Below are 24,357 nucleotides of genomic sequence, written 5' to 3'. Positions count from 1 at the left end.
ACAGGTTGACAGCAGGTGCACCCGCGTGATGTTAACATTGCCGCAGGAATTCCTTCCTTCCACTGTCTCTGTCTCTGTGTGGCCTGGGATCAGGAGTTTTATTAAGGCAAAATCAAAGTCGGCAAGTTTGGATGATCACAAATAATTTTAGGCTTCTTTCTGCTTTAAATAACAGTCTGATAAAATAGCCACTTNGCCCCATGTGCCCAAGCGTGCAAACAGCAGCATTTTCAAGAAAATAGCTGCACTGAGTCTTTTTTATTTGGGAGGACTCCGTCAGAGAGCCCTTCTCTCTCACAGGTTTTTGTGCCTTTTAATTTTATTTCATGAATGTCTTATGCTTTCAAGTGAAATGCTCGTCCAAGAGGAGAACTGAATGCAGAGCACTTGAGTTCTGGTCTTTTCCGTGAGGGCATCGAGGGGGCCAGGCGAGGTTTGAGGAGCCTCCCGCGAGGACCAGAGTGTCAGCAGGAGCTAATGGCCTGGGTCTCAGTGTGCGCCAGGGAACCCCAGACGGAACCCTCGGCCGTGCCTGCAATGAAGGTTCTCTCTCCACCCAGCCCCGTAGGAACCAACCCTTTCCCTTGAGCACATCATTTCAGGCAGTTGGTCAGCACCCTGGTGAGCTGCCGTCACCCTCTGGGACTGTCCCCTCGGTACAGAGGCCAGGGATGGGGCCTCCCAGAGGGTTCACTGTTGTGTGCTCACGCGACAGTGCTGTTGGGGGCCTCAGTCGGGTATGATGGCGAAGGTAGAGAAAGGGAAGAAATTGTGCTGAGACGGTTCCCTGCGTGGGAAGGGCGCTGGGTTGCGGCGAGCAGCTCTGGGTGACTTGAAGAGAGAGGTCACTGNCCCCCCCCCCCTCCCCACGTCTTTGGCAGAGCAGAGTTCAGGGCAGCTTCGAGGGAGGTGGAGGAAGGGACAGTCCCCTTCAGTGGTTGTAGCCCAGTGTGTGCGCAGCTGCATTCAAGTTCAAACTCCCGCTGGCCCAGCTCGGGCTGTGGGTCACGTGAGGGAGGGGAGTTTGACTGACAGGCCACCGCGACTCCCTGGCCTGGACAGTCCTGTGTTCTGCAGGAAGAGTGGGACAGCCGAGGAGGAAGCTGAGGAGGCCGAACAGCCTTTTACAGTTTATAGAGCCCTGGGAGTGGGGGGCGGGGCGGGGGGCACCACGTGATCTTATTTTTATTTTGTAAAAGCTTTACTGTTTGAATAAACAAAACAACAAAAGATGTGTCGGACATAATAAGATGAATTTGATTTGAAACAGTATCGGATGAGCACGAGGAGACATTGTTACTTTTGTTCGGGGTGTGATGGCGTTGCGGGCAAGAAACACACATCTTAACCAAGACGCATACTAAAGCACGTGGGCATAAGCTGTCAGGATGTCTGTGATTTGCTTTGTGATATCTGCCCAGAAAAGTAAAAAAATGAAAAACAAGGCAAGGGTGGGACAAATGAGGCAAAAATCTAAGAATTAAAAAATAAGTTTTTTACATTTATTTATTTTTGACAGAGACAGATAGCCCAAGTCGGGGTGGGGCAGAGAGAGAGGGAGACATAGAATCCCAAGCAGGCTCCAGGCTCTGAGCTGTCAGCACAGAGCCCGACGCGGGGCTCGAACCCACGAACTGCGAGATCATGACCTGAGCCGAAGTCGGACGCTTAACCGACTGAGCCACCCAGGCCCCCCATAAATCTAACAATTTTTTATTTTAAAAGATGCTTATGTTTCTCTTTGAGACATCCTGTGGGGGGCTGTGTGTGAGCTGACTGGGTGCCGTGGGGGACCGGCAATGGGTGGGGGAGGGGGGTGCGGGCTTGCTGCCTCCAGGACCACACGCAGACACCCACTCGTGGCGGCGCTGGCACTTGGCAAAGCCTATCAGCCAGTGCCCGGCCTCTGCATCCCCCCTCTCACCTTGGCCTGGATATGAATGTGCACCTGCAGGAGTTAATTCCTGAGATACCTGTCGTCAGGGTGTCTCTTCTGGTCACTGGGGCTGCCTGATGGCTGCTTCCTCTGTTGCCTCCCTCCTGGGCGTGACCCAGCTTAGAATTCAAATCCACTTCCCTGCCTGTGCAATTGGAATTCATTTCCTCTGCAAAAGGCTTGAATCTGAGAGCAACATGCCTCTCGCCGGGCTTGGGTGTGTGTGCGGGGATCCCAACAGACAAAGCTTCTGGTTTCTTTTCTTAGCGGTGTGCGCCTCGTGGTGTCCTCGGAACCTGACACGACTGAGAGCGTGTCACCACAATACAGCACAGAAGCTAAGGCAATTTGGATGTCCTTGGGCCCCAAATTAATATGTGCTTTGTATAGGCTTGTAATGTGGGAGGCAATTTTCCATAACACAGTGAGAGATGTTCCTTCATACATTTGAGATAATTTAGCTCAATGTTCATTTGAAAAAATTACTGTGCTAATAGCGGCTCTTCAGCTTCCGAACAAGAGACTGTCCTGGGAGAACATGGAAGTCCCTGAGAGTGATTCACATGTCAGGCTGGGAGCGTCTGGATAAAAGCCGTTGGAATTTTCCCCAGGCCGGCAGCTGCCTGAGGTTGTGCAGTAGGATCCGAAATGAGGTGTGAACTGGTGAACTCGAGCAGATTTGCATAAAACCAGTAGCTCTCCATGGAGGAATATGAAATAAAGGTGGAGTAACGAATTTCCATATTGTCCAGGTAAATTGGAAGTCACTGAGTGTAAACCAGAATTCCTGTATGTTCAGCTAGGGGACAATTTATTCTTCCTGCTAGACTTTTCTGCCCAAGTTGTGAAGAATAGGTGTCAACAGGAGAGTGAACTGTATCTTTCTGCTGCGTGTGTTTTGCCTCGGGCTTCCTGGTTATTATGTACTAGGGGCCTTTGTTATCCTGAGGGAGGAATAATTCTCTACCCCAATCAGAATCTGATACAATAGTAAAAATAAATTTAAAAGGTTCCCCTCCCCACCCCCCCAATCAGGAATGTAGTTTCAAATGATGCTGCTTTAGAACAAATCCCAGGTAAGGCCCGAGTAGACCCGAGTTCATTTCTAGTTGCATTCCTGCCCCGTAGTACTACTGGCTGCCTTTGGTGATTTTGAATTAAGTCATCGCTGCTGTGGGTGTTTTCCACATGATAAGCATTGCGGGCATGGAGGAGATTACAATTTTTAAGACTCTGAACCCTTTGGAAAAGCTCATGAATGAGGAATACCTGTCAGCAAAGCTACTGACTTCCTCAAGGGAGGAGAGGGAAGGGACCGGCTGCTTCCGTTCACCCGTCACTGGCAACTGAGGTTGAAACTCATCAGTTCGATAGGGGGCCTGGATTTGGAATGACTCTGGTTCATGTGCAAGTCTAGTTCTTTTCCTGACCCAAGGCAAATCTAGACACAGCTCAAGATGTCATGAATTCCCCAGATCTTTCTGGGCAAGAAGCACCTAGTGCTTTTCCATTCTAAACACCACTATCAAGGGTGATGAGGATGGGGTGCGGTGGATGGGCCTGGCAGTGGGAGCATGCGTTGGAGGGTTTGCGGACACAGGCGGCATAGCCAGGAGGAAGGAAAAAATGAAAGGGAGAGTACAAGGCTGCCTTTGTAGGCAGCTCAGTCACCTGTGACCATGACCTGGCCACTTCTGTTCACCAGGCTATCTGGAGATAGGATATACTGGAGAAATAGAAGCTGACCACACCCTGGAAGAAAATCCAGGAGGTCGAAAGGTAGGTTTTATGAAAGCGATGCAGCCGTGAGCAGCAAGTTCCAGAATACTGTTCTGTGTCTGCTGGGAAGAGGGGTGGCGACAGCTGCTCGCTAGCGGGCAACTGAGGCCGTTCGCTCCGTCCACATCCCTTTGACATCCTTCCCACTGCGGACCACCAGTAATGCCAAGCAAATGTTTATTTCAGGGCAACTTGCTTCATTTAATCTAGTGGTTCTTAACTTTCAGAGCACAGGAGAATCACCCAGGGAGCTTTTAAGAAACACAAGCACTCAGGCCCCATCCAGAGAGATTCTGATTCAATTGTCTGTGATGGGGTCCTGACATTTTGCTTTTGTTTTTGTGTTTCTGATGTGGGAACCACTGATTAAAGCCATCATCTTGAGCCATCATCAAAGAACAGGACAGGGGAAACAATTCAGGGAGATTCAAATCACCATCTCCCGGGGGTGGGGAGGGAGGAATAAAATAGTGTCTCTCTCTGGCCTTCTGAAAACATCTTTGCATATCTTCTCTTTGATGATGCCAAACTTCTGGAGTGACCCAGCCACTCCAACTTACTACAACTGGGGAAAGCTAACCTGTCCCGAGAATCAGATGAATCCCGGCTCTGACTACATCCAGGGTCCAGTGTGGTTCTGTGAGACATTAACTCATTTCTCTTTATCATGGGTTGTAACAGGTTTCTTGTGAGGATGAAGTCCAGTTGTTCCTTGGATGGAATGGGCGTGAGCCCTTGTTACCTTCCCGAGGGAGGAGGGGGAGGAGGAGGAGGAGGAGACGCTAGGCATGAACCTGCTGAGGTGTGTCTTGGGGATCGAGGCTCAGGGTTCACCTCTGGTAAATGTTTAACTGTGAGCACCTTTTCTAGTCTTCGAAGTCTGTCTCTGAGAAAGGGAGTTTAAGCGGGGTTTTGAAAGATTCCTGGTGGAGAACTGTAGTCTCCATGGCCTCTGTGACAGAAAAGCAAGGGGGGGTGGGGTGGGCCAGGCCAGGTAGTACAGATATTCCTGTTTGGTTCTCACCAACCAGAGGGCTGCTGTCTCTCATATAAGCCCCCATTCCACTTTTCACTCTTTGCCCCTAAAGCATCTTCAGGAAGACTAGCATCTCTTCCCTGGTGGCCTACTGCCTGTCTCTTGTCCATCTCCTCTGGAGAGCACGGTAGCGAGATAAGCCAGAGCAAGGAGGCTTGGGGAGGAGCTGAGGTGGGAAGACCTTCCACGCGTGAGCTGTGGCAGATTTGTCTCAGACCTGAAAGAAATCATGCTAACTTGACAAACAAGGCCCATAGAAAATGACATCTGCATTTGTAAAAAGTTATACTCTATTTCACAGGCAGGGAAAGGGCTGAGGGACTATTGTGAGTTGATGAATTTAGGGTAAAAAACCCTATGAGATTAATATTAAGAGATATTTTAAAGTCGTTAACATCCAGAGCTCATTCTCGGGCTTTCACCACCCCTGTGAAAACAGTATTTTAATGAAGTCGTTATGAGAACAGAAAGTATTTTTTGAATTGTTTATTGAGAGAGACAGAGAGAACTTTATACATCAGGAACTGGTGCACTTAAATTATATGACAGATGACCATAAAAACAAGGGCTCTTGTCAACAACACAACTTTGTTTTATATTATTATAGTTACTGATATTTAACAAATGATCTAAACAAAAATATGGATAGGTTATGCTAAAATGAAAGGCAACAAACTCCAGAAAACAGAAACAGCGTATATAGCACATTAGCTACTTCAAATAGCTCAACACAGAGTGATATAATTGCCCAAACCCAGAATTCTAGTGAGTCCTGTCATGCATGAGCAGAAAGAAGGGGGGACGACACGGAGCTGACCCAGGAGCAGAACAAGTCGAGTGGAAGTCTTGTGCACTGACCGCCATGTCCGATGCTCTTCGTTTGCAAACTGAACGTTTTCCCTCCTTTCACTGTTCATTAAAGACAGATTCCCACCCCCCCCCCCCACCCCCCCAAATCTTCNNNNCTACGGTGTGCTTCTGGCTATTCAAAACAAGATTCTGGTGGGTGACCAAAATCAGAACCTAGGCCTCCAGCAGCCAAAGCCAAACTTAATAGCTCAGTGGACTGAGCGGGCCACATGGACACAGTGTCATCACAATGTATTCAAGAGGCTGCCTACTTCCTACCTGGAAAACAGGTGGCAAACAAGGAAAACCTTTATACGGTAAAAGAAAAGATAATTGTTTTTGTATAATTTTTTAGCCTGAAGAAGGCTAAGTTCACCAACATTACAGATTCAAATCTGGATAATCTCTACTCATTGGCCGTGGTGACACCATGACATCCCCCTGAGTCTGGTTCATGAAAGCAAGCAAGCAAACAAATAAAAAGAGTGATTTAAAAAAAACCAAAAAACCCAGCAGAAAACAAAGTCAAGCATTATGCAGCTGTGTCTTTTTGTATTTCCTGGTAAAAATGTCGACGGAGCTAAGAAGCCCATGTTTCTACCCTTCTATGTTAGCGGTGTCTTCCCAACAGGAATCCTTTACTCGTGAGGTTAAGGCACCAGGTTAAACAAGGGTGAAAGTCTAACATGCATGTGGGATACGCAGGTTCCGAGCGCATCTGTAAAGAGAGCAGCCAGCAGGTAGGAAGCAAAGTGATCCGTATTTAGGTGAAGGGCCCTGCAGGCTTCAAGTGGGTAACAGAGGAGACTAGAAGCACGAGGCAGTACTGTAAGGCACCCCTAGCGGGAAAGGCGGACGGGAAGACCGACACGGAGAGGGAGCGCTCCAGGCCTGCCGGCGGGTTCTAGCCCTGAGGCCTNGTTGGGGGGGGGGGGCGGTGGAGAGAGGCTGGTCTGCAGCCCTAGGGCCGGGAGAAAGGAGTCTTCACTGTGCTGCGAGCTGCTGTAGGCGCCTGAATCTTCTACCCTAGGCAACAACTGTGGCTTCATTTCACACCTTCTGACAACATGGCTTCTCTTTCCACAGGGAGGAACCAAAGCAAAACAGCAGTTGTCCCTTCCGTTGTGCTTAACACTGGCTTCCACCACATCGGAGACCACTTGAGAGTGCCACGTAACATGACCATGGGGAACCCATTTTAAATAAAGCCCCTGACGACTACGGGTGTGCTGAGAAGGACATTCCACATTTCTGATTTTTACCTAGAGTTTAACAGTGACTTAGACTTTACCTTGGGAAGCATCCACTAAGACACACGAAAGCAAACCCCTCAGGTCAGAGGGTCTGAATACAATGGCCTTAGAACTGTCTACCTTTAGGAAGTGCTGGGTGCTAGGACTCAACTGTCCCCCACGAAAGAAATCAACACTTGTCTGCTTAAATTAACTGAGCAGAGCTTTTCACCCATCCTGGGCTCAGCCTAGAGCAGCGAGCTCTACTAGACTTGGGGGTCAGAAGAACGGTCCACGGTCCACAACACAGTAATGCTCAGTTGTTAACAAGTGCCAAGGGAAGGAAAACAGTACCTCTACAGATTCAATTCATACCAAGGAGAGAGTGTTCATTTCTTTCCGTTTGCCCCCCATTCTCTACTTTCTAACATTATCTGAAAGGTAAGAAAAGTATTGACACAGGAAATTCAAAAAAATAAAGGAGAAAACCGTATGCATCTCTCTTTAGCGGGAGAAGTAAAAAAAAAATAACCTCTGAATCGACTCTAGACAGTATTAGAATCAAGAGTAGAAGACTGACTTCCCAGTCCAGTTATTTCAGTAAGGGCAGCAGAGCAGTGGAGATGAAGAATTCTGCCCCAACCTGTCAACAGCAGCATTGGCTTCACCCTAAATTAAGAAGAACACGTATCTTGGCTTCTTCAGGTAATGCCTCTCTTTGCAGAAGTGTTCGGTGTGGCATCCAGTCCTGCCCTGATACGGTAATTTACGCATGAAGGTTTTTGGCCAATGGGCAGGGAACAAACCCACAGGTCTGGGAGCCACGCCTTTTCAAGGAGGCACAGGAAGAAATGGTCCAGTGTCCGTGTTGAGTGTGTACGCACACAGAGCCTGAGGTCAGACCTCACCCGAGCGGACTGACTCAGTGTAGCGAAGGCTGTATGGGGCAGCTGGAGCGAAGTAAACACTGCAGCCGGAAGGAAATCATGGCACAGCCCCTTTGCAGGAGTCTGAAGTACCACTGAGTTAGCCAGAAACCACAGATCCTAAACGCTAATCATAACCCCCCTCCTTTTTTTTTTTTTTTTTTTTTTTGGTGGAGTTCTGGTCTGGTAGAATTAAAAGGCGATTACCCTGTCAGCTAATCAAGTATTCAAGGTCCTAAAATATTACCGTTTAGTGCTACAGACATGGAAGCGGCTAGAACACAGTACCCTGAAAAGGCAGTGAAGCAAAGGGGGGCGAGGAGAGTTTACATGGTTTTCATATAAAGAGGCTTTCAACTTTGGGGGAAATCAGCCCTGGAAAGAACACGACTCGATTCCAGTTGACGGCTTTTAAAGTACTCTGTGGCCTTCCTGCAGCGGTACAACTGAGCTCTATTTTGGGAACTGGCTTCTCTACTGCAGGGTTGGATGCCAACATTTTACCAGGCTTGGACTGTCTCACACATGAGTTTCTGGCGCTGTTAGGAGGGATTTCCTCAAGTGATACGCCAGGGAACGGGCCTTTCAAGTGAAGAGTTTCCCTGGAGTCAGCCGCCGGCCGTAGGAGATTAACTGGCCGTTTTCTCGTGTGCTTTATGTGTGAGATATTTAATATGGGATGAGAAAGGGAACAGGAGGGAAGGCAGGTATTAGCTTGGTTCTTAAGGAGGTGGTAATCCACAGATCTGCTTTTGTTTCGACAGCTTCTAAGCTGTGGAACAATTACCTAACAGTGAACCGAGTCCTTTGTTTGGGTTGAAAACAGTAAGGGCGTTCATGTGCTCTAAGGCGTCTCTGGGCTGGAAAACAGCAATTTTGAATTTTCAGGACAGACCCAGTTCGTAAGCTGGCTCCACTCTGTCCTATCAGATTTTGGTGGTGGTGGCTGACTGCTGTGTGGCCGCCGGGCAGCACCGGCTGGGCCCTCAGGGACATAGAAAAGGCGAGAAAACAGAAGCAGCTGGGATGCCGTTCCGCTTCTGGGTAGCCGATGGCGATAGTACGTCTATTTTTTTTTTCCTTTTTTGAAAATGAGCGGAAAATGACGTGGGTAGAAAGGTGTCCCTTGGGGTACGCAGGGAATGCCAGCGTTTGGCAAGGCCCTCTAACTGGGCACCCGTGAAAACAAAGGCCTTTAAGACAGTGGTCCAGAATGTCCCCCTCTCGGCAGGCCTGACACTAGGTGCCTGGGAGGTGGGACAGGAAATTCTGTACGTAGAGCAAGCATTCTACAGGGGGCGAGGGGGGCGGCCCGAATGCAGTGTGCCGGGGCTGGCCTCGCTGACAGGGGGGATCACCGGTACATTAATTACAGCGCAGGCAGAAGTAAGCTACAGCGCCGGGGAGCTGGGGGCGGAGGGGAGAAGGCACTTTGCCATCGGAGCACATCTGTTTTATAATAAGCAGGTCTATAATTCTCTTGTGAAAGATCATGTTCTGCTATCTTCTCTGAGGCTGGAAAATATAAATACTGTATTTCACGAAGGGGAGGGAAAAGGGGGAGAGGATCAAATTTGTTTGCCTGTTAGCCAAGTGCTTGTTTGAGATTTTCCACCCTTTATCTTTTGTGTGCAATGTTCTCGATGACTGGAGTTGGGGTGGGGGGAAATCAACCTGTTTTTTTCCAAGAATAAAAGGCACCGTAAGGTGTCTCATGAATGGGATCTTGGCCTTGGAGCACGTTTTTGTGCCCTTGGCGGCAGCTGCTGCAGAGTCAGAACAGACGTGCGTGCCTGGTGGCGAGCTAGTAGGCTGAAATGTGTGGTCCGGGGCCAAAGGAACTGGCATGGGTTGAGAGGTGAACTGTTTGCATCCAGCAGGCTGTGCAAAAGTCAGTCTGGAATGGCACGTGTCTACATGGGCAGAGGTATCAAGAGTCCAGGATATGGAGGGAGCAAGGCGTGGGGGCGAAGCAGCAACGGGGTTAAATGTAACCTGTGCTTCATGAGCCACTGAGTCCCCAGGTCCCAACAGCAGTGACACTACCAAATACCAAACCATGAAGGCCTTGGAGGGGTCTGCTCAGTGGAAACATCCAGCATCTATCTTCTCATATGGCCTGTTGAAAACTGCTTCATTATCAGTGTATCTCTCTGCTCTGGGAAGAGTGTGGTGGAAGGAACGGAGCCGTGATGGTCAGAGCCGGCCTGCCTGACATTTTGGTCACGACAGCTCTGCTGGCTTCCACACGGCCCCGGGCTGGGGGGGGCACTGGGGGGAGGGGCGGGACATGGCTCTGCCAAGTGGTGAAGCAATTCATTATATTTCCTATTCCTAGGATACAATTTTAGCACTTTTGTTTCACGTCAAGGTGGCAATTATGTGTGTGTGTGTATATATATATATCTATTTAAACAATATTATCATATTTAGTTCATTAATTATATTCGTAAGTTTGGTATTTTCTTAAGAGTCTAGCGTTGGTGTTTTGAAGTCCCATGTTACTTTGATTTTGTAAACAATTTTAAAAATGTGAAAGCAGAAGTGGTTACATTGACAGATGAAAGGCCAAAGTGAAAGTGCAATGGAGAACAACGAGAAATAAAGCATTTAAAATAAATAGGTAGGAAACGCATACATAAGACCCTGTGAAAAGAAACTGAACACCGTCCCACAGAATGTACACATGACATCCACAGTCTACAAACCGTTGTGTTTGACCACAATCGTAGGAATTTCCTCAGGCCAGCACCATTAAAAAAAAAAAAATCATAAATATATTACCCATGAAACCCTGGAAAAACTGCTCTTCAGAAAGCTATGTTTTCAACCAAATGTGCTGGGGTGTCGCACCCGTAGGTGGCGTTGGGATTCGTACCAGCAAACAGACCGACAACATGCAGCTATTGGTCGCAGAGGTCTCTCTCAGTTTTCTTTTTTCCTCAGGAAAAAACCCCGAGATTAACTTCAAAGCCAGAAGGAGCTCTCCTCATAAAGCAGGGGTGCATTGCTTTCTGTTGGAGGGAGCTCACACTCCTCATTTCTGGGCCACTCGGCTCAGCTGAGGTGGTCCCCACCTGTGCGGTGGAAACTGCGGTGACCCGGAGTCATCCAGCCCTGTGATCTGAAGATTTTCTTGTGAAACAGATGACGATGAGTGCTTGCCTCAGCTACTGCATCCTCTGTGAAGGCTCAGAATAAATAACACAAACATAACCCGAAGTTCTGTGCTTCTGTAGGAAATGCTTCCTCCTGTGTCCTGCGTAGTCAAATGGCCCCTGAGAGCCAAACAACAACAAAGCAAAACAAAACAAGAAAAAACATCTGAATTATATAAAGCATTGTGTGTAAACCACGGTTTCGTTTCGCTTGGGAACAAACTGCTGAAATTCATGGCTAAGTGCAATTCAGCTACTGGCAGTTTCTCTGAGCCACAGGGGCTTCGCGGACCTTTGGGACAGTGATTTACACAGAACGTACATACGGGACGTAGCTGTATGTGTGTGTATGTATGTAAATGTATATCTATATCTAGCTGAAGATGCGGCATACTCCTCCTCCAAAGGGGTCTAACTGGCGGGTCAGGAAGCCCCCCGGCTGATGGGTCGGTGAGAGGTCAGTCCCTGTCCTGGGCTCCTGCCGCGTCAGGTGCTCTGGTAGGAGAGCTCGAACATGGTGCAAGCCTCCTCCAGGCTCTCGTCCACGTTCAGCCTCCGCCAGAAAGACTTCTGCTTCTTCTGCAGCTCTCGGCGGACACACCTCGGGCAGGGGACCGACTTTTCTTTGCATTCGGAATGGAAAACGGCTCCACAGCCTTCACACCTGCAAAAGCCAACCATGGAGATGATGAACCAGGCTGAAACGAGCAAGACACAAATAGCCGAGGTCCAGTCCTCTGTGCGGCTCAGAGCACGTTTACGCCGGGGAGCCCTGCCGCTGGGGAGAGAGATGACTCACAGTCATGGGCTCTTCCCTTTTCCAAGATGCTCAAGGTTGAATTCACTTGAAAAAATAACTTTTTTTTTTTTTTCCTGATTAGAACTAGCTGGGGCAAGGCTTATGGCTTTCAGTGGAGGGAGGGTGAGCCGTCAACTAGCAACTGTGTGATCGTGGTGACAGTGGACTGTGACTGTGTGATCTAGAAGCTCTGTGTGGTAGTCTCCTCTCCATGGGAAAGCAGTGTAGGTAGTAACTCTAGGGTGTAGTGACAGCCCTGGCGTTTCAGCCGTGAAAACGCTGCTGTCCACTTCTGCTAACGTGGCCTACGTGGTTGCCTGTGACTCCCTGCCTTCATCTGATGATTTGGAAAGGTAAAATGACACACCTTCATTTTCTGAATGATACCCTTTGGTCTATTGTCCTTCTGAGTGCTTAAAAAATTTGGGACCCCCCCCCACCTTTGTAAGCCCTCGTTTATAACACAAGTGGGACCAGTAAAGCATGAGAAAGTGGGGAAGAGAATATTTTTTGAAGACGGCACGCAGATACTGTAATTTATAGAGGGGAGGCATTCCAGGTGGATGACTAGTTTGTTGTTTGGCTTGGTGGAAGCCTGCACAGGAGTCCAAATGGCTTGTTTTTCCTGCAAAGTCTTTAATAATGAGTAACTGTCAGGCACAACCGTGGCCACTCCGGGAGGTGGCTCGCCAGTGTGGAGTCAGTGCCCATCCTTCTGTATGGTGCTGACAAGCAGTGGGTCCCTCATCTCAGGAGCCCAGGGGATCGGGCCAACCAGCAACAGCCTATGCAGGGTCCAGCACTGGACCAGGTTCAAGGACGACTATGAAGGAAACAGTCCTCAAGGCTCAGCTTGTTCTTTTTTTTTTTTTTTTTTCCCCCTCTAATATCTTAGGCTTCAGTCCTGGACAGAGGATAGTCTTTGGGGCACCATTCCCTAGCCTGCCACTGACGTAGCCCCAGTACCAGTCAGGATTCAGAAAGTCTGGTTAAAGGACCCACCCACCCTTGAACCCAGGAAACTCCTCTCCTGCTGAGAGACCAAAAGACAGGAGCTTCTCTATAGCAGCAATCTCTGCCCGAGCTCAGCTCTCTGGGCAAACACAGAGAAACACAGTGGTGGCTAGGAGAGCAGGCATTGAGTGACATGGCTTGACTTCAAATCCCACCTTCAAATCACTTTCTGGCTGTATAGACTAAACTGTGCAGCACCTCCTCCTCCCCACTGCCCTGGCCGAATTCCTGTGTTGAAGCCCTAACCCACACCATCACTGCATTTGGAGACTGCGTCTTCGGGAAGTAATTAAGGTTACATAAGGTCATGAGGGTGGGCCCTGATCTGATAGGATTAGTGTCCTTTTAAGAAGAGACACCGGAGAGCTCTGTGTGTAGCCAGAGGAAGGGCCAGTGTGAGAAGCGCAGCAAGAAGGGGCCATCCGCGAGCCAGAAAGGGACCTCTCATCAGAAACCACGCCCTGCTGGATCGGGATCTGGGACTCCTGGCTTCCAGAACTGTGAGAAATAAATATCTGTTGTTGAAGCCAGACGGTCTGTGGCTTTTCATAGGACAGCCTGAGCAGACTAAGACGATGACCTTGAGTAAGTCACTTCACCTCTCTGAGCTTCGGTTTCCTAATCTGCTAAGTAGAGTTTCCATTCACATGCACCTCATAGAAGTGCTGTGAGGCTCAAAGGGGGTAATACGCAGCGCATTTAGCATAGTTCCTGGTGCGTGGTAAGTGCTCAATAATCCAGCAAAGACTGCTCCTGCTGCCTTCTTCAGGGTCTTCACTTCAATCTGACCGCACCTTCGTCACCGCTGGTGACGTGAAGGCATCTTGATCAACCCCCTCGTGTCATAGATTCTAAGAGGGCTAGTGACTGTCTCATGAGGACACAGTGAGTTAAAGACAGTCGTGACAGACCCCAGGACTCCTGACAGCCCGCCCACAGCTCGTGCTGAGGCCTGGTCATCTGAGTTGGGGGGATGCGCCATCCTGTAGGGAAATGCAAGGCTTCCAGTTGGAAGACTTGTGTTCAAATCACAACCCTTTCTTTGAGTGATCTTGGGCAGTCGTTGCTCTGGTTTCCTCGTTTCCTTTCCTACTCACGGGGTTCTGTGGGACAAAAATGGGTGAATGTAAATGGAAGAATATTCCAATGGCAAGTGCTCTAAAGAGCAGGGGAGTGTGAGACCACCTTTCATGGTGACTCTAGTACCCGCCTTCTTGACGCTGGAGCCGCACTGGTCGGGACAGGTGACCTGGTAGAATCACCTCTAGCATCTCTCTGCCATTGGCTCCTCCCTCCTTCTAGTGGGATGAAGGTTGGACCCAGGTCTCCTAGTGCCTCTTGTCTGGGCCGGCTCCTCCCCAGTGGCAGTGTCTTTGTCCTCCCTGGGTCACACCTCCATACCCTCCTATGACTGAAGTGACACTAATGGTGGCCTTATCAAATAAATTTCCTCCTTCCTGCCCCCTTTGCCCTGCTGAGTTAGTGATTTATACACCTAGGGATGTTGCCCTAGGGCAGTGATTGATAAGGGGAAAACCACTGGGTCCCTTCAGTACCACTCCCTTATGTCTGCTGATACCAGCACCCCCACACCCTGCTTGAGTGAAGAGGTTGTGTCTTATTGGGTATTTCCGGTGCAGCAGACACCCACGGGGTGATGGAGGGGCTGAGTACACCTGCTCTTTCTAGCCAAAGGTCAGTAACTGAAACAAAGTCTGAGATAAAAAATTAATGATTTCAGAATGTAACCAAGTCCTATTTTCTAACCATTTGTAAGCCAGCAGTCATCTTTGAACCGCATAATGGACAGACTGGTCAATGACCTTCCCAAATTCAGATAGTCTATTGTTAACTTTCCCCCTGATTTTCTTTTAAATGAAAAGAATAAGGCCAGGAAAAGGAAGGAGGAAGAGAAACAGATTCTTACATAAAAGTTAGGGAGCTCTATAAGAAAAACGTGTGGGGAGAAAAATAAAGTATTTACATTAAACAACGCAATACACAGGCATGCTCCTCTTTGAGACTAGGACTTTATTTCAAAGGGACTTTCACTTTAAAAGAATTCACTGGCTCCTTAGTGTTTACTGAATTTCCTGACCATATTTCAAAAATGACCTAACAAACAACTTTTTAGGACCACATTTCGTACATAAGGTAAATCTATCAGCATAATCACCCGCATGCAAAATTGCGCTGGATAATGAAAGAGGCCTGGCCTTCCGTGTCCCCGAGCGATAAACCAAATGAAAGCCATCCAGTTTCATCTTCATTTCCGAGTTACCCGCTCCCAGCAATCAGCAGCTTCACTGCTTTTTGGTTGGGGCTGTACACCACACAGAACAAAGACCGATGTCCTCCTTCCCAGCGTCACACAGAATGCAACCATGGGAGGACACAGTTGCTATTGACCAAGGCCAGCCAATGGGTTTTTCCTGAAAATGTCCACTGCTTCACTGAACCCAGAGATCTCAACCTCGGCACCAGGGACATTTGGGGCCAGAGAGCTCTGTGTTGTCGGGGCGGCCTGGCGCCCTGCAGGGTGGTCACCAGCATCGCTGGCCTCTACCCACTGGGTGCTGCTAGCAATCCCTCTCCCCAAGTTGTGACAACCAAATGTCTCTAGATTTTGCCCGAAGTCCAAACGTCCCCTGGGAGGGGCAGGGAGCTCATCCCAGCTGAGAACCACTGACCTAATCCATCTGGAGGAGGCATCACGGAGGGAGCATCCAGGGGCTGCTTCAACTGTACCCTCCCCACGCAAGTGTCGACTGCTGGCATGTACTCACAGCCACCAGGAAGGCCCAGCATAATACTACTTACTCATTTCATTTTCACAAATATCTATTTTCAATACGTCATTCGGTTAAAATAGCTGAAAATCACGAGCATTAACCATCCCATGGTTTTTAAAATTGACTTAGAACATCATTTAAGAAGTTAATACCCATGACACAATTCTGTGCACTGCTTGCTTAGTAACCCTTAACTTTCTGTCTACACACTCTGAGTTTTTAGCCTTCCCCCAAAGCCATCTTGGTGGGTTGGCCCTCAGTTGTATTTATTTGCTCTGTGCCAAGAACATCTGGGCTGTTTCTCCATGCTGTTCTCTGCTTCTTCATGCCCTTTGTAGGCCATCTAGCGAATCAAAACCAAAGACCTCTGTATTTGCCCCATAAAAGAAACTGCTTTTATGTAATCGTGAAGCAGTTATGTTTCAGCAACTTCTACAATGAAAAAGAGACGAGAAAATATTAACGAGGCCGCTTACTGAAGAGAGGAGGGCTCAGCTAGAGACTTGGAAAGTCTCAAACTGACAAGCTGGACTGAATGAGAGGATCCTTAAAGCGAAGAGCATCCCTTTACATTTTATCTACTTGCACTGATTGATCAAACCATGAAACAGCTTATAGACGAGTACGTACACCTCTGGTTTTCAGGAGTTTGGCCAAAAGGAGCGGACTCTGCCTCTATCTCAGAACATTTCAATTGAACATTAAGGATTCCTTTCTAAGTATTTTCCCAACTGTCATCAACACCCTCTCTCCCAAAGAAAAAGCCCTGAATGGTTCAGTGTGGTGGGGTTTTTGTTTTGGGGGTGGTGTGTGGGGAGTGCTGGCTAGAGGCAGCAGTCATTTCTCATCCTATGTGGAAGTGTTTTTGTGTTTTGACCCTGGGACAGCCACGCTGGAGTGAAGCGCATGCATGTGAGTGAGCACTGGGCGTACCGTATGATGTGGGAGGAGGAGGAAGGAGCTCTAGTTCCGCTTCTTTGAAAGCTCTCAGGGCAGTGCCCTGTCGTGTGCCCTGGCAAACCGGTCCCCTTCCTAGGGCTGACCACCAGCAGATCTTGTTCTACATCTTAGTAAAGGCACCATTGAATGAGATGCTCTACATTTTATTAACAGTCTTTGACCTAAAAGTTAGCTTATTGACCTGTGGCAAGTGAGGAGGAGGTTCATACCCCAGAAATCTGATAGCCACAGACACAATGTTCTTATTCCAGTATCAAAAGCAAGCACACTAACCTGCTGCAAACTAACAGAATTAAATATGTGCAGGGGAAAAGGTTTGCTTCTCAAATATTATGGCACAGAAGCAAGAATTCCTGGCTGCGGACAGTTTCCTGTTCTGGAATGCTGATGATGTGAGACCAATTAGAGACAGGCTCGACGGCTCTGTCTGTGTCTTCCAGATTCTGGCTGCACGCGGGCTGGCCACGGGAAGCTGCTAAAGGCCCCTGCCCCAAGTTGAGGTCACCGAAATGCTTCTGCTCTGTCCATGTCGGATTCTTCTCCTGCTGCATTTTTATTTTTGGCTCAGGCAATGACCTCAGATATTTCATTAGGATTGAAATCCAGGCTTGGGTTTGGCTGGATCGCTGACAAGTGAAAGGACGGGCCTGCAGAGCGGGGCAGAGCTCTGGCTGATTCCCGCTCTGCCGAGCCCACAGCGAACAGGGCGGGGTGCCGAAATAAGTGCACGTTATCAGGCATGCGAGTGCGGTTCGCTGTATGGTTACTATGTAAGGCGCCCCACAGAGCCACTAGCTATTATTGGTTTTTCCAAGAAACCGAGATGATTATTTGAATCTCTTAGCTAAGGGAGGTAGTTATTGGTGCCTGGTTATTTTAATGGTTTCGGTGGTGTTTTCTTCTGTTTCGTGTAAGTAAATGACTATAAGCCGATCATTTATAATTTGCTTAAATGGGAAATCACGTAAGGTGTATGTCTGCATATGTACGTATGTGCTAGGTTTGTGCTCTCTGTATGTACATACATACGTATGCTCTTTAGAAAAATACACAGAACATGTTACTAAACCTTCTAAGGTAAAGTGAGTTAAATAGGATTTAAACAACCTAACAGATTCTTTCTTTTGTGGGGCAATAGGAGGGTTAAAATAAAGACACGTTACTGGCAATTTCAATCAGAAACAGGTTATGGTTAGTGCTGATGGCTGGGGACAGTCCAAGTCTCACAGCCTCTGCCTGGAGCCTCGCTTCCAGTGAAGCGCTGAGCCAGGATTAACTAGAAATCCACAGTTCCATTCCGTTCCGTAGGGCCCTCTCTCCTCCCCAGGAGAAGCAGGGGGGATGGGGAGGAAGAGGGCAAAGGGTCTGGAAATGCTGGATTACAGAACTGTTGTGGCTCCATGCAGAGTCAGAAATGGACTACATCTGAGATTATTCAGTGTGTGTGTGTGTGTGTGTGTGTGTGTGTGTGTGTCGGCTAGGGGTAGGGAGATGGGAGACAAAAAGGTATCCATATGGTTTGACTGGAATTGTTAGAAACTGGAAAAGCTCTACCTCCTTTGGCCAAATGTCTGGCAGATGTAGATGTGTCTGCGCTAGTTTGTAAAGTGATTCCAATAGCTCTGATGGTAGGTGCACATGCAGCCATATCAATACTGGACATTTTAGGCAACATCTGTATGGCTTTTTGCCCCTGTTTTTATAGAAATTATCCTTGTTATATGTCTCTGAGCCAGGTACTATTTGTTTTCCCGTTTTTAATAGTACAGGCAGTCAGTAAATAGATAACACGAAAAGAGATCATAAAATAGAGTGATGGGTTCCCTAGTCCCAAAGTGGGTAAGTGTGTGATCAATCTGGACTTGATTCCAGTCTTCTGACGTGAAATCTGGCTCTCCTTCCCCTGCTACCAGCCATGTGTCCCTTTAAATGACTCAGCAAACCCCCAAACACCTGGAAGACTCAGATCATGGGAAGAACAATTGGTATGCCTGCAGTGATCTTTTTATTTACTTTTTAATCCCCAGAGTTAATTAAGGAAGAGTTTTTCCCTGATTGCAGACCACAAAGCATTTGGCTTTAACGAGTCTTGCACTTGGAGTTTGTATGTAAACCAAGCTCAGTTAATACCTTTGACAAAAGCTTTACTTAAAATCTTGGCTTTGAAATAGAATGTAAACAAGGGTTAATTAATTCATTTGTTAATTTTGTTATCCTATTGGGAACAGTAAATCACTTTATCTTTAGTGCCAACGCTTAATAAATGCTTCTTGCTAATTTGTGGATGGTGACAGAACTCTATGCATGTGTATGAGGTCTTAATAGATTTGACCTGAGTGAAGTAGTTAACTTGGGGACAGGAAAACACTAGTGTTTCTGACACTTCCCGGGTCTTTTTTTCATGGTTCACCTGGCAGTTAATATATGTCTCAACAAAGATCCATCTCTTCTTGGGGTTACTTTAGGAAAATCTCATTTAACATTAGAGAAGGTAAAGAAACTGCAGGAAGATTTGAGAACAGTCTATGATTTCCAGAAAAAGCTAGACTATATGATAATTGTAGCCATTAGAGAACCATAATGAAGAGCAATGGCTTTATACAAAAGTTTCTAAAGTGGTTCAACACACCTAAGAACCCAAGAAGTGTTTAGAAATGTCTTGTTACAGCTAAGACAAAGGTAGTGAATATAATAACATTTAAATTTAACGTAGATTAAAAAAAAAAAACCTTAGCTTATAAGGGGACTTCCATTGATCTACCAGTCTACCTTTTTAATGTAAAACTGTAAAATTTAACTGTTAAGGATTTGAAGTAAGCCTCTTAAAAGAAATAATAGTTTGTAAGGATGATATGTCTACGACTCTGAATGGGATTTGTTTCTTTTTATTTCTATTTCTATTTCATACTACATTTCAGTTCCTCAAAGTACTAAGATTCCTAAGGGAGCCAAAATAAAAGACATTTTTAAGGATGCGTATAGTAGAAAAATGCAAAATGTTCAGAAGGTAAAGCATATCTAAATTTATGAACATGATTGCATAGGGATAAGTTAGTGATATAAACTTAGAAGGAGAAAGACATTCAGATAAAAGCCCAGTGTTAGACTTCTCCCTAATTTGTCTCCCCTCGCCAATACAATTCTCTTAACAAAATGATATCACATAATTTTCTAATACTCAATGTGTTCATTCTAGGCCAGTGGTTTTCAAAGTGTGGTCCCTGGACCAGCCAAACCAGCATCACCAGATAATTTGTTAGAAACGCAAATTATCGGGTGCCACTCCAGAGTTACTGAATCATAAATTCTAGGGTGGGACCTGGCAATCTGTGTGTTAACAAGCCCTTCCGAGTTTTCTGATGAATATCAAAGTTTGAGAACTGCTGCTCTAGGCCAGCTGTTTCCAGACAGCAGGGCTGTCTACTGTATTCGCCAGGGCTGTTGTAAATATTTAGAACAAAATATGGACTTTGCAAAATGAAAATAAAAAGTGGTATTAATGTTTTTTATATTAGGCCTTACATTTCATTTCTATTAATATTTTCTCATAGCTGATAGGTAAGAACCTCATTTTACTTTCCTTAATTGGAAGTGACACCACGCTGTTCTGATATTGGCCATTTGCATATTTTTTCAGTAAATTAGTTCATGTCCTTTGCCCACTGTCTAATGACTTTTACTTACTGTGTGTTAAAGACTTTTTATATTCAGGAAATTAATGAGTACTTTGTTAAATGTGTTGAAAATATTTCTCCCAGTTTCCTGTTTACATTTGTCTTTAGAGAACTTTAAGCATTTAACTTTAAAAAATATATATATATATATTTTTAAGTTTATTTATTATTTATTTTTGAGAGAGACAGAGCATGAGCAGGGGAGAGGCAGAGAGAGGGGGAGAATCTCAAGCACTGACAGTGCAGAGCCTGACGTGAGGCTTGAACTCACAAAACTGTGAGACCGTGACCTGAGCCAAAATCAAGAGTCAGATGCCTAACGGATTGTGCTACCCAGGGGTCCTGATTTTTTAAAAATATATTCAAAAGCATATTGCTTCCATGGCTTCTGGGTTGGTGTCAAGCTTAGAGAGAGCTTCCGTACTTAAGATTATAAAAATATTCACCCATCTTTTCTTCTAGTACTTTATGGGTCTTATATTTATATTAAAATATTCGATCCATCTGGAATTTATCTCCATGTAAAGAGTATGGTAAAATCGGCATTAATTTTCTTTCTTCAAATGCCGCCTAGTTCTCATTTCTTTTATGCAAAGTTCCACGTTTTGTTTTGCTAATTGGGCATGCACCTTTATTGTGTACTAAATTCCCCTATCACTTGGGTCTATTTGCGTACTTTCTGAAATTATGTTCTACTGTCAGTTCCTATGGCAGCACTGCACTGTATATTTTATAATGCATTTTTATATCTAGCGAAAACAGTCTCCTTTCATATAAACAACTTTAGGGGTCAAATTCTATACTGAATATATTAGGAAAGTTTATAGCTGCTCATCTTAATGTTAAATTAAAAAAATTTTTGAAATGTATATAATCAACTAATTTAAAAATTTATAGTATAATTTATAAGGTTTATCTAAAATGAAATGCACCTGTGTAAACATCTCAGGTGGTCAAGGACTAATCCTGGCTTTAGATATTTGACTCTTTGATGATCTCAGATTTTTTTCATCTTTATATAGTGTTAAAGGTATTATATATATTTGGTAATTTAAACTAATAGACTTTTGTTTACATGTTTATAAAATTAGGAAATGATACAATTGTTTAGTAATGTATATACTTTTAGTAGTTAAAATTATCCTACTTAAAAAAAATTTTTTTAATGTTTATTTTTGAGAGAGAGACAGAGTGAGTACAAGTGAGGGAGGAGGAGAGAGAGGGGACACAGAATCCAAGGCAGGCTCCAGGCTCTGAGCTGTTAGCACAGAGCCTGACATGGGACTTGAACCCTTGAACCATGAGATCATGAACTGAGCCGAAGTCAGAGGCTTAACTGACTGAGCCACCCAGTTGCCCTCAAATTATCCTACTTTGCATGAACAGAGAATCTGGGAAAAATACTGCAAAAATGCTTAAAACATGGTGTACATTATCAACTGAACACGGGAAGGTGTGAGCAAGAATGCATGTTTTAGCAGTCCCTTTCATTCAGTGAGAATATTATTTAGAACTTTCGTTTTTACTCTGAATATTAGTAAAAACTGAATAGAACTGACAGTCACACTAATAAAGATAGTTATGCTAAGTATACAAGCAATAAACAGACATGTAAGACACCTAGAAGTCACTGAAAATTTTGTCTTTCAACATGTATATTCATAAGACAAAAATAGGGTAGAGAAGGCTGGATGCTAGTATATCGGTAAAGGAAACTTTCAAAGGCAATAATACAGTCACTGGGGGAAGCTAATGGGAGCCTTTAGCTTAGGTCTGGTGAGCAAAGTGCTATGCTAACTAATAACTAAGGCTTTTCTCTTTCATTTCTCTGAGTGGTGGCCTGGGCAAGCTCTCCAGACCCCTCAGGGAGAAAAATGGAAGTATGAAACTTTTGGGTGGGGTTAGGTGTGGAGAAGGGTTAAGTACTCCTTGCTCTTAGGTACTTTCTAAATATTAAGGCTCCTCTGATTAGGTCTCTCTCTTTTAAACAGTGTACCTTAACCACGTTCTCAGGGAAGCTGGAGGAAGGGAAAAGTCATCTTTCTTGCTTGCCGCTTTGACATTCATGTCATTTCTGTCCCTGAGTCCCTTGGCTGGTGCCTCTTTGAAGCATGTAGGAACAGCATGCTTCCCCCGAGGTTACCGTGGGCTTCACGAGCCCCCATTCCACCTGCCTGGCCNCCCCCCACTAACAAGGAAAATTTGCTTATCTCTTTTCATTCTCAATTCTGACATTTTTCTTTCAAGTCGTTGATGTAAGTTGCTTTCCAGCTAAGTCTTTCAATTTAAATTTCCTTTCTCTCCACCATCATGGATTCTTTCTAGAAGAAAAGTGTTAATTCCTCTCTCAGAGAACGGCTTTAACATGCTTCAGCTTCCCACCTCTCAAGGCGAAACTAGATCTTTCAGTTGACGTCCAGTCAGCTCCAGTGAGTGGCTTCCAATGTTCCTAACGTAGTTTTTGCATCAGCTACTCGCTTAGGACTTAAAGTTAGTCTGTTATGTTACCGGTTCTAGAAAAGGAAATTCCATTTCTGTTTTGCACATAGATCACATTTTTAGATGTGATCTTTTCTCATCAAAAATTTACAAAATCCTTCCCATTATATTTTTGTTTAGAACCTTTCTCTGACCACCCTAACACCAACCATCACCAGAAGTAAATGAAACTAGTTAAGGGTAGGTGGTATGATATTTTGCCCTCCTATGGACAGTTTGTGGGTTCCCTCAGATTTCAGGCTAGTGCTGTGACAAGGAGAGGCAGAAAGGGGACTATACTAGAATTCAATAGCCTGCATCTCCTACTAGCTATGGGTGTGGGGTTGGGTGGGGATGCCAGCCTCCCTAGGGAAGGTGGGGTAGGAAAGGCGCCTGTATCAGGGGATGGGAGTGGCGGGCAGATAACTGCTAAGCTCCTCTGACTCTACCAAAGTTCTATGCTTTATAGATCTAATTCAATCCAAGTGGCAACTTTGGTAGAGAATGAACATTTATAGACTGTCTTTATCTCTACTTTAAGTGCTCTGAAATCATCAGTAACTGAACAGATGATTATTAATGATCACTACAGATAGCAGATGCGATGTTTCCTGATGCACCATTGAGTGGTTTAATATTCAGAATACTGAAACCCCTTCAGTATTTAAAAAAAAAAAAAAAAGGATTCTTAAAAGATACCGTTTACAAGATCTTGCTACCTGTACTCCCATAATTACTTAGGTGAGAAAAGTCTCAAAATATCAAAAACATATGCCAACAAAACCAATTGTACCTTTTTGTAATTCTAAAGCATTTAGACAGTTCATTTGTAGAACATATTGCTCTGTCTGGAGAATCAACATTTTTTTGTATGGAAAGGTAAACACTCCTCTCTTTCCTATTGTGTATTCGGGTTACTTATTTACAGTCCCACGGGGAAGGAAAAACACACTAAAACATGACTGAAAAGACGTTTTTAAAATTAAATTATCTTACTAGTTTAGCAAAACTCAAGTTTTTGACATGAAAGTTTTCATTGGGCCAAAAAACTACATCTATTCCTAACTTATGAGAGAATACTAGCTATCACTCAATAAAGTTGTATATGTTGGCAATGTCTACATTTAAGTAGACAGTTTCCTTGATGTTGGTTTAAAAGTTATTTAAAATAAAATATGTGAAAAAGCAAGATTTGAAAAATTAAAAGCAAACTCTTCATTCATGGATTATTCATTGAACATTTACTATGTGCTGTTCTAAATGCAGAAAACTGAGCAGTGAGCAAAAGAGAAAAGTCCATTTCCTCATGGAGTTGACATTATTTCAAAATGGTGGACTGAATCACAATCTGAATTTATATCTTAATCCCTCTGGGTAAATTGTATCAAAAATAGTCAACTTCACTGAAAACATCGTGACAAACTATTAAAGAGATGAATACAAATGCGAAGCAAAAGAGTGGAATGAAGTAAAGTTCTAAATCTTTGTCAATAGGGGCTTAAAACAATGCCATATACCTGGTAGGTAGATCCAGAGGTGGGACGTGGCTTGTCAGAGGTCACACAGCAAATTAGTGGCTGAGTTAGGGATGACATCTAGACTTCTGTATTCCTATTCTAGTGATCTTCTATGGATTAGTCTGCTTCTACTTTTTTAATGGAACTTAATGATTTTAGAACCAATTAACTGTTTTTTCCTGTTAAAGTAGCCATCAATAAGAGTTT

The 24,357-nt window shown here is 45.3% G+C and overlaps 1 protein-coding gene across 5 annotated transcripts in view; it reads right to left on the bottom strand.

The window, feature by feature from the left end:
• Nucleotides 1–6,531: 6,531 nt before the first annotated feature.
• The window catches only part of PLEKHM3 (pleckstrin homology domain containing M3), a 191,100-nt gene continuing 173,274 nt past the window's right edge, over nt 6,532–24,357 (bottom strand). For 4 of the 5 annotated variants that reach the window (XM_077771140.1, XM_077771148.1, XM_077771146.1 and 1 more), the window contains exon 8: nt 6,532–11,580. In XM_077771140.1, the coding sequence (XP_077627266.1) occupies nt 11,403–11,580 (178 nt within the window). In that variant the 3' untranslated portion in view covers nt 6,532–11,402. The remainder of the gene's footprint in view (nt 11,581–24,357) is intronic. The other variant, XM_077771164.1, reaches the window with a different exon arrangement.

Source organism: Crocuta crocuta, unplaced genomic scaffold (assembly GCF_008692635.1).
Source record: "Crocuta crocuta isolate KB4526 unplaced genomic scaffold, BGI_CrCroc_1.0 scaffold160, whole genome shotgun sequence".
In the NCBI taxonomy this organism is placed as follows: Eukaryota; Metazoa; Chordata; class Mammalia; order Carnivora; family Hyaenidae; genus Crocuta; species Crocuta crocuta.
This window is presented reverse-complemented; position numbering and strand designations above follow the sequence as displayed.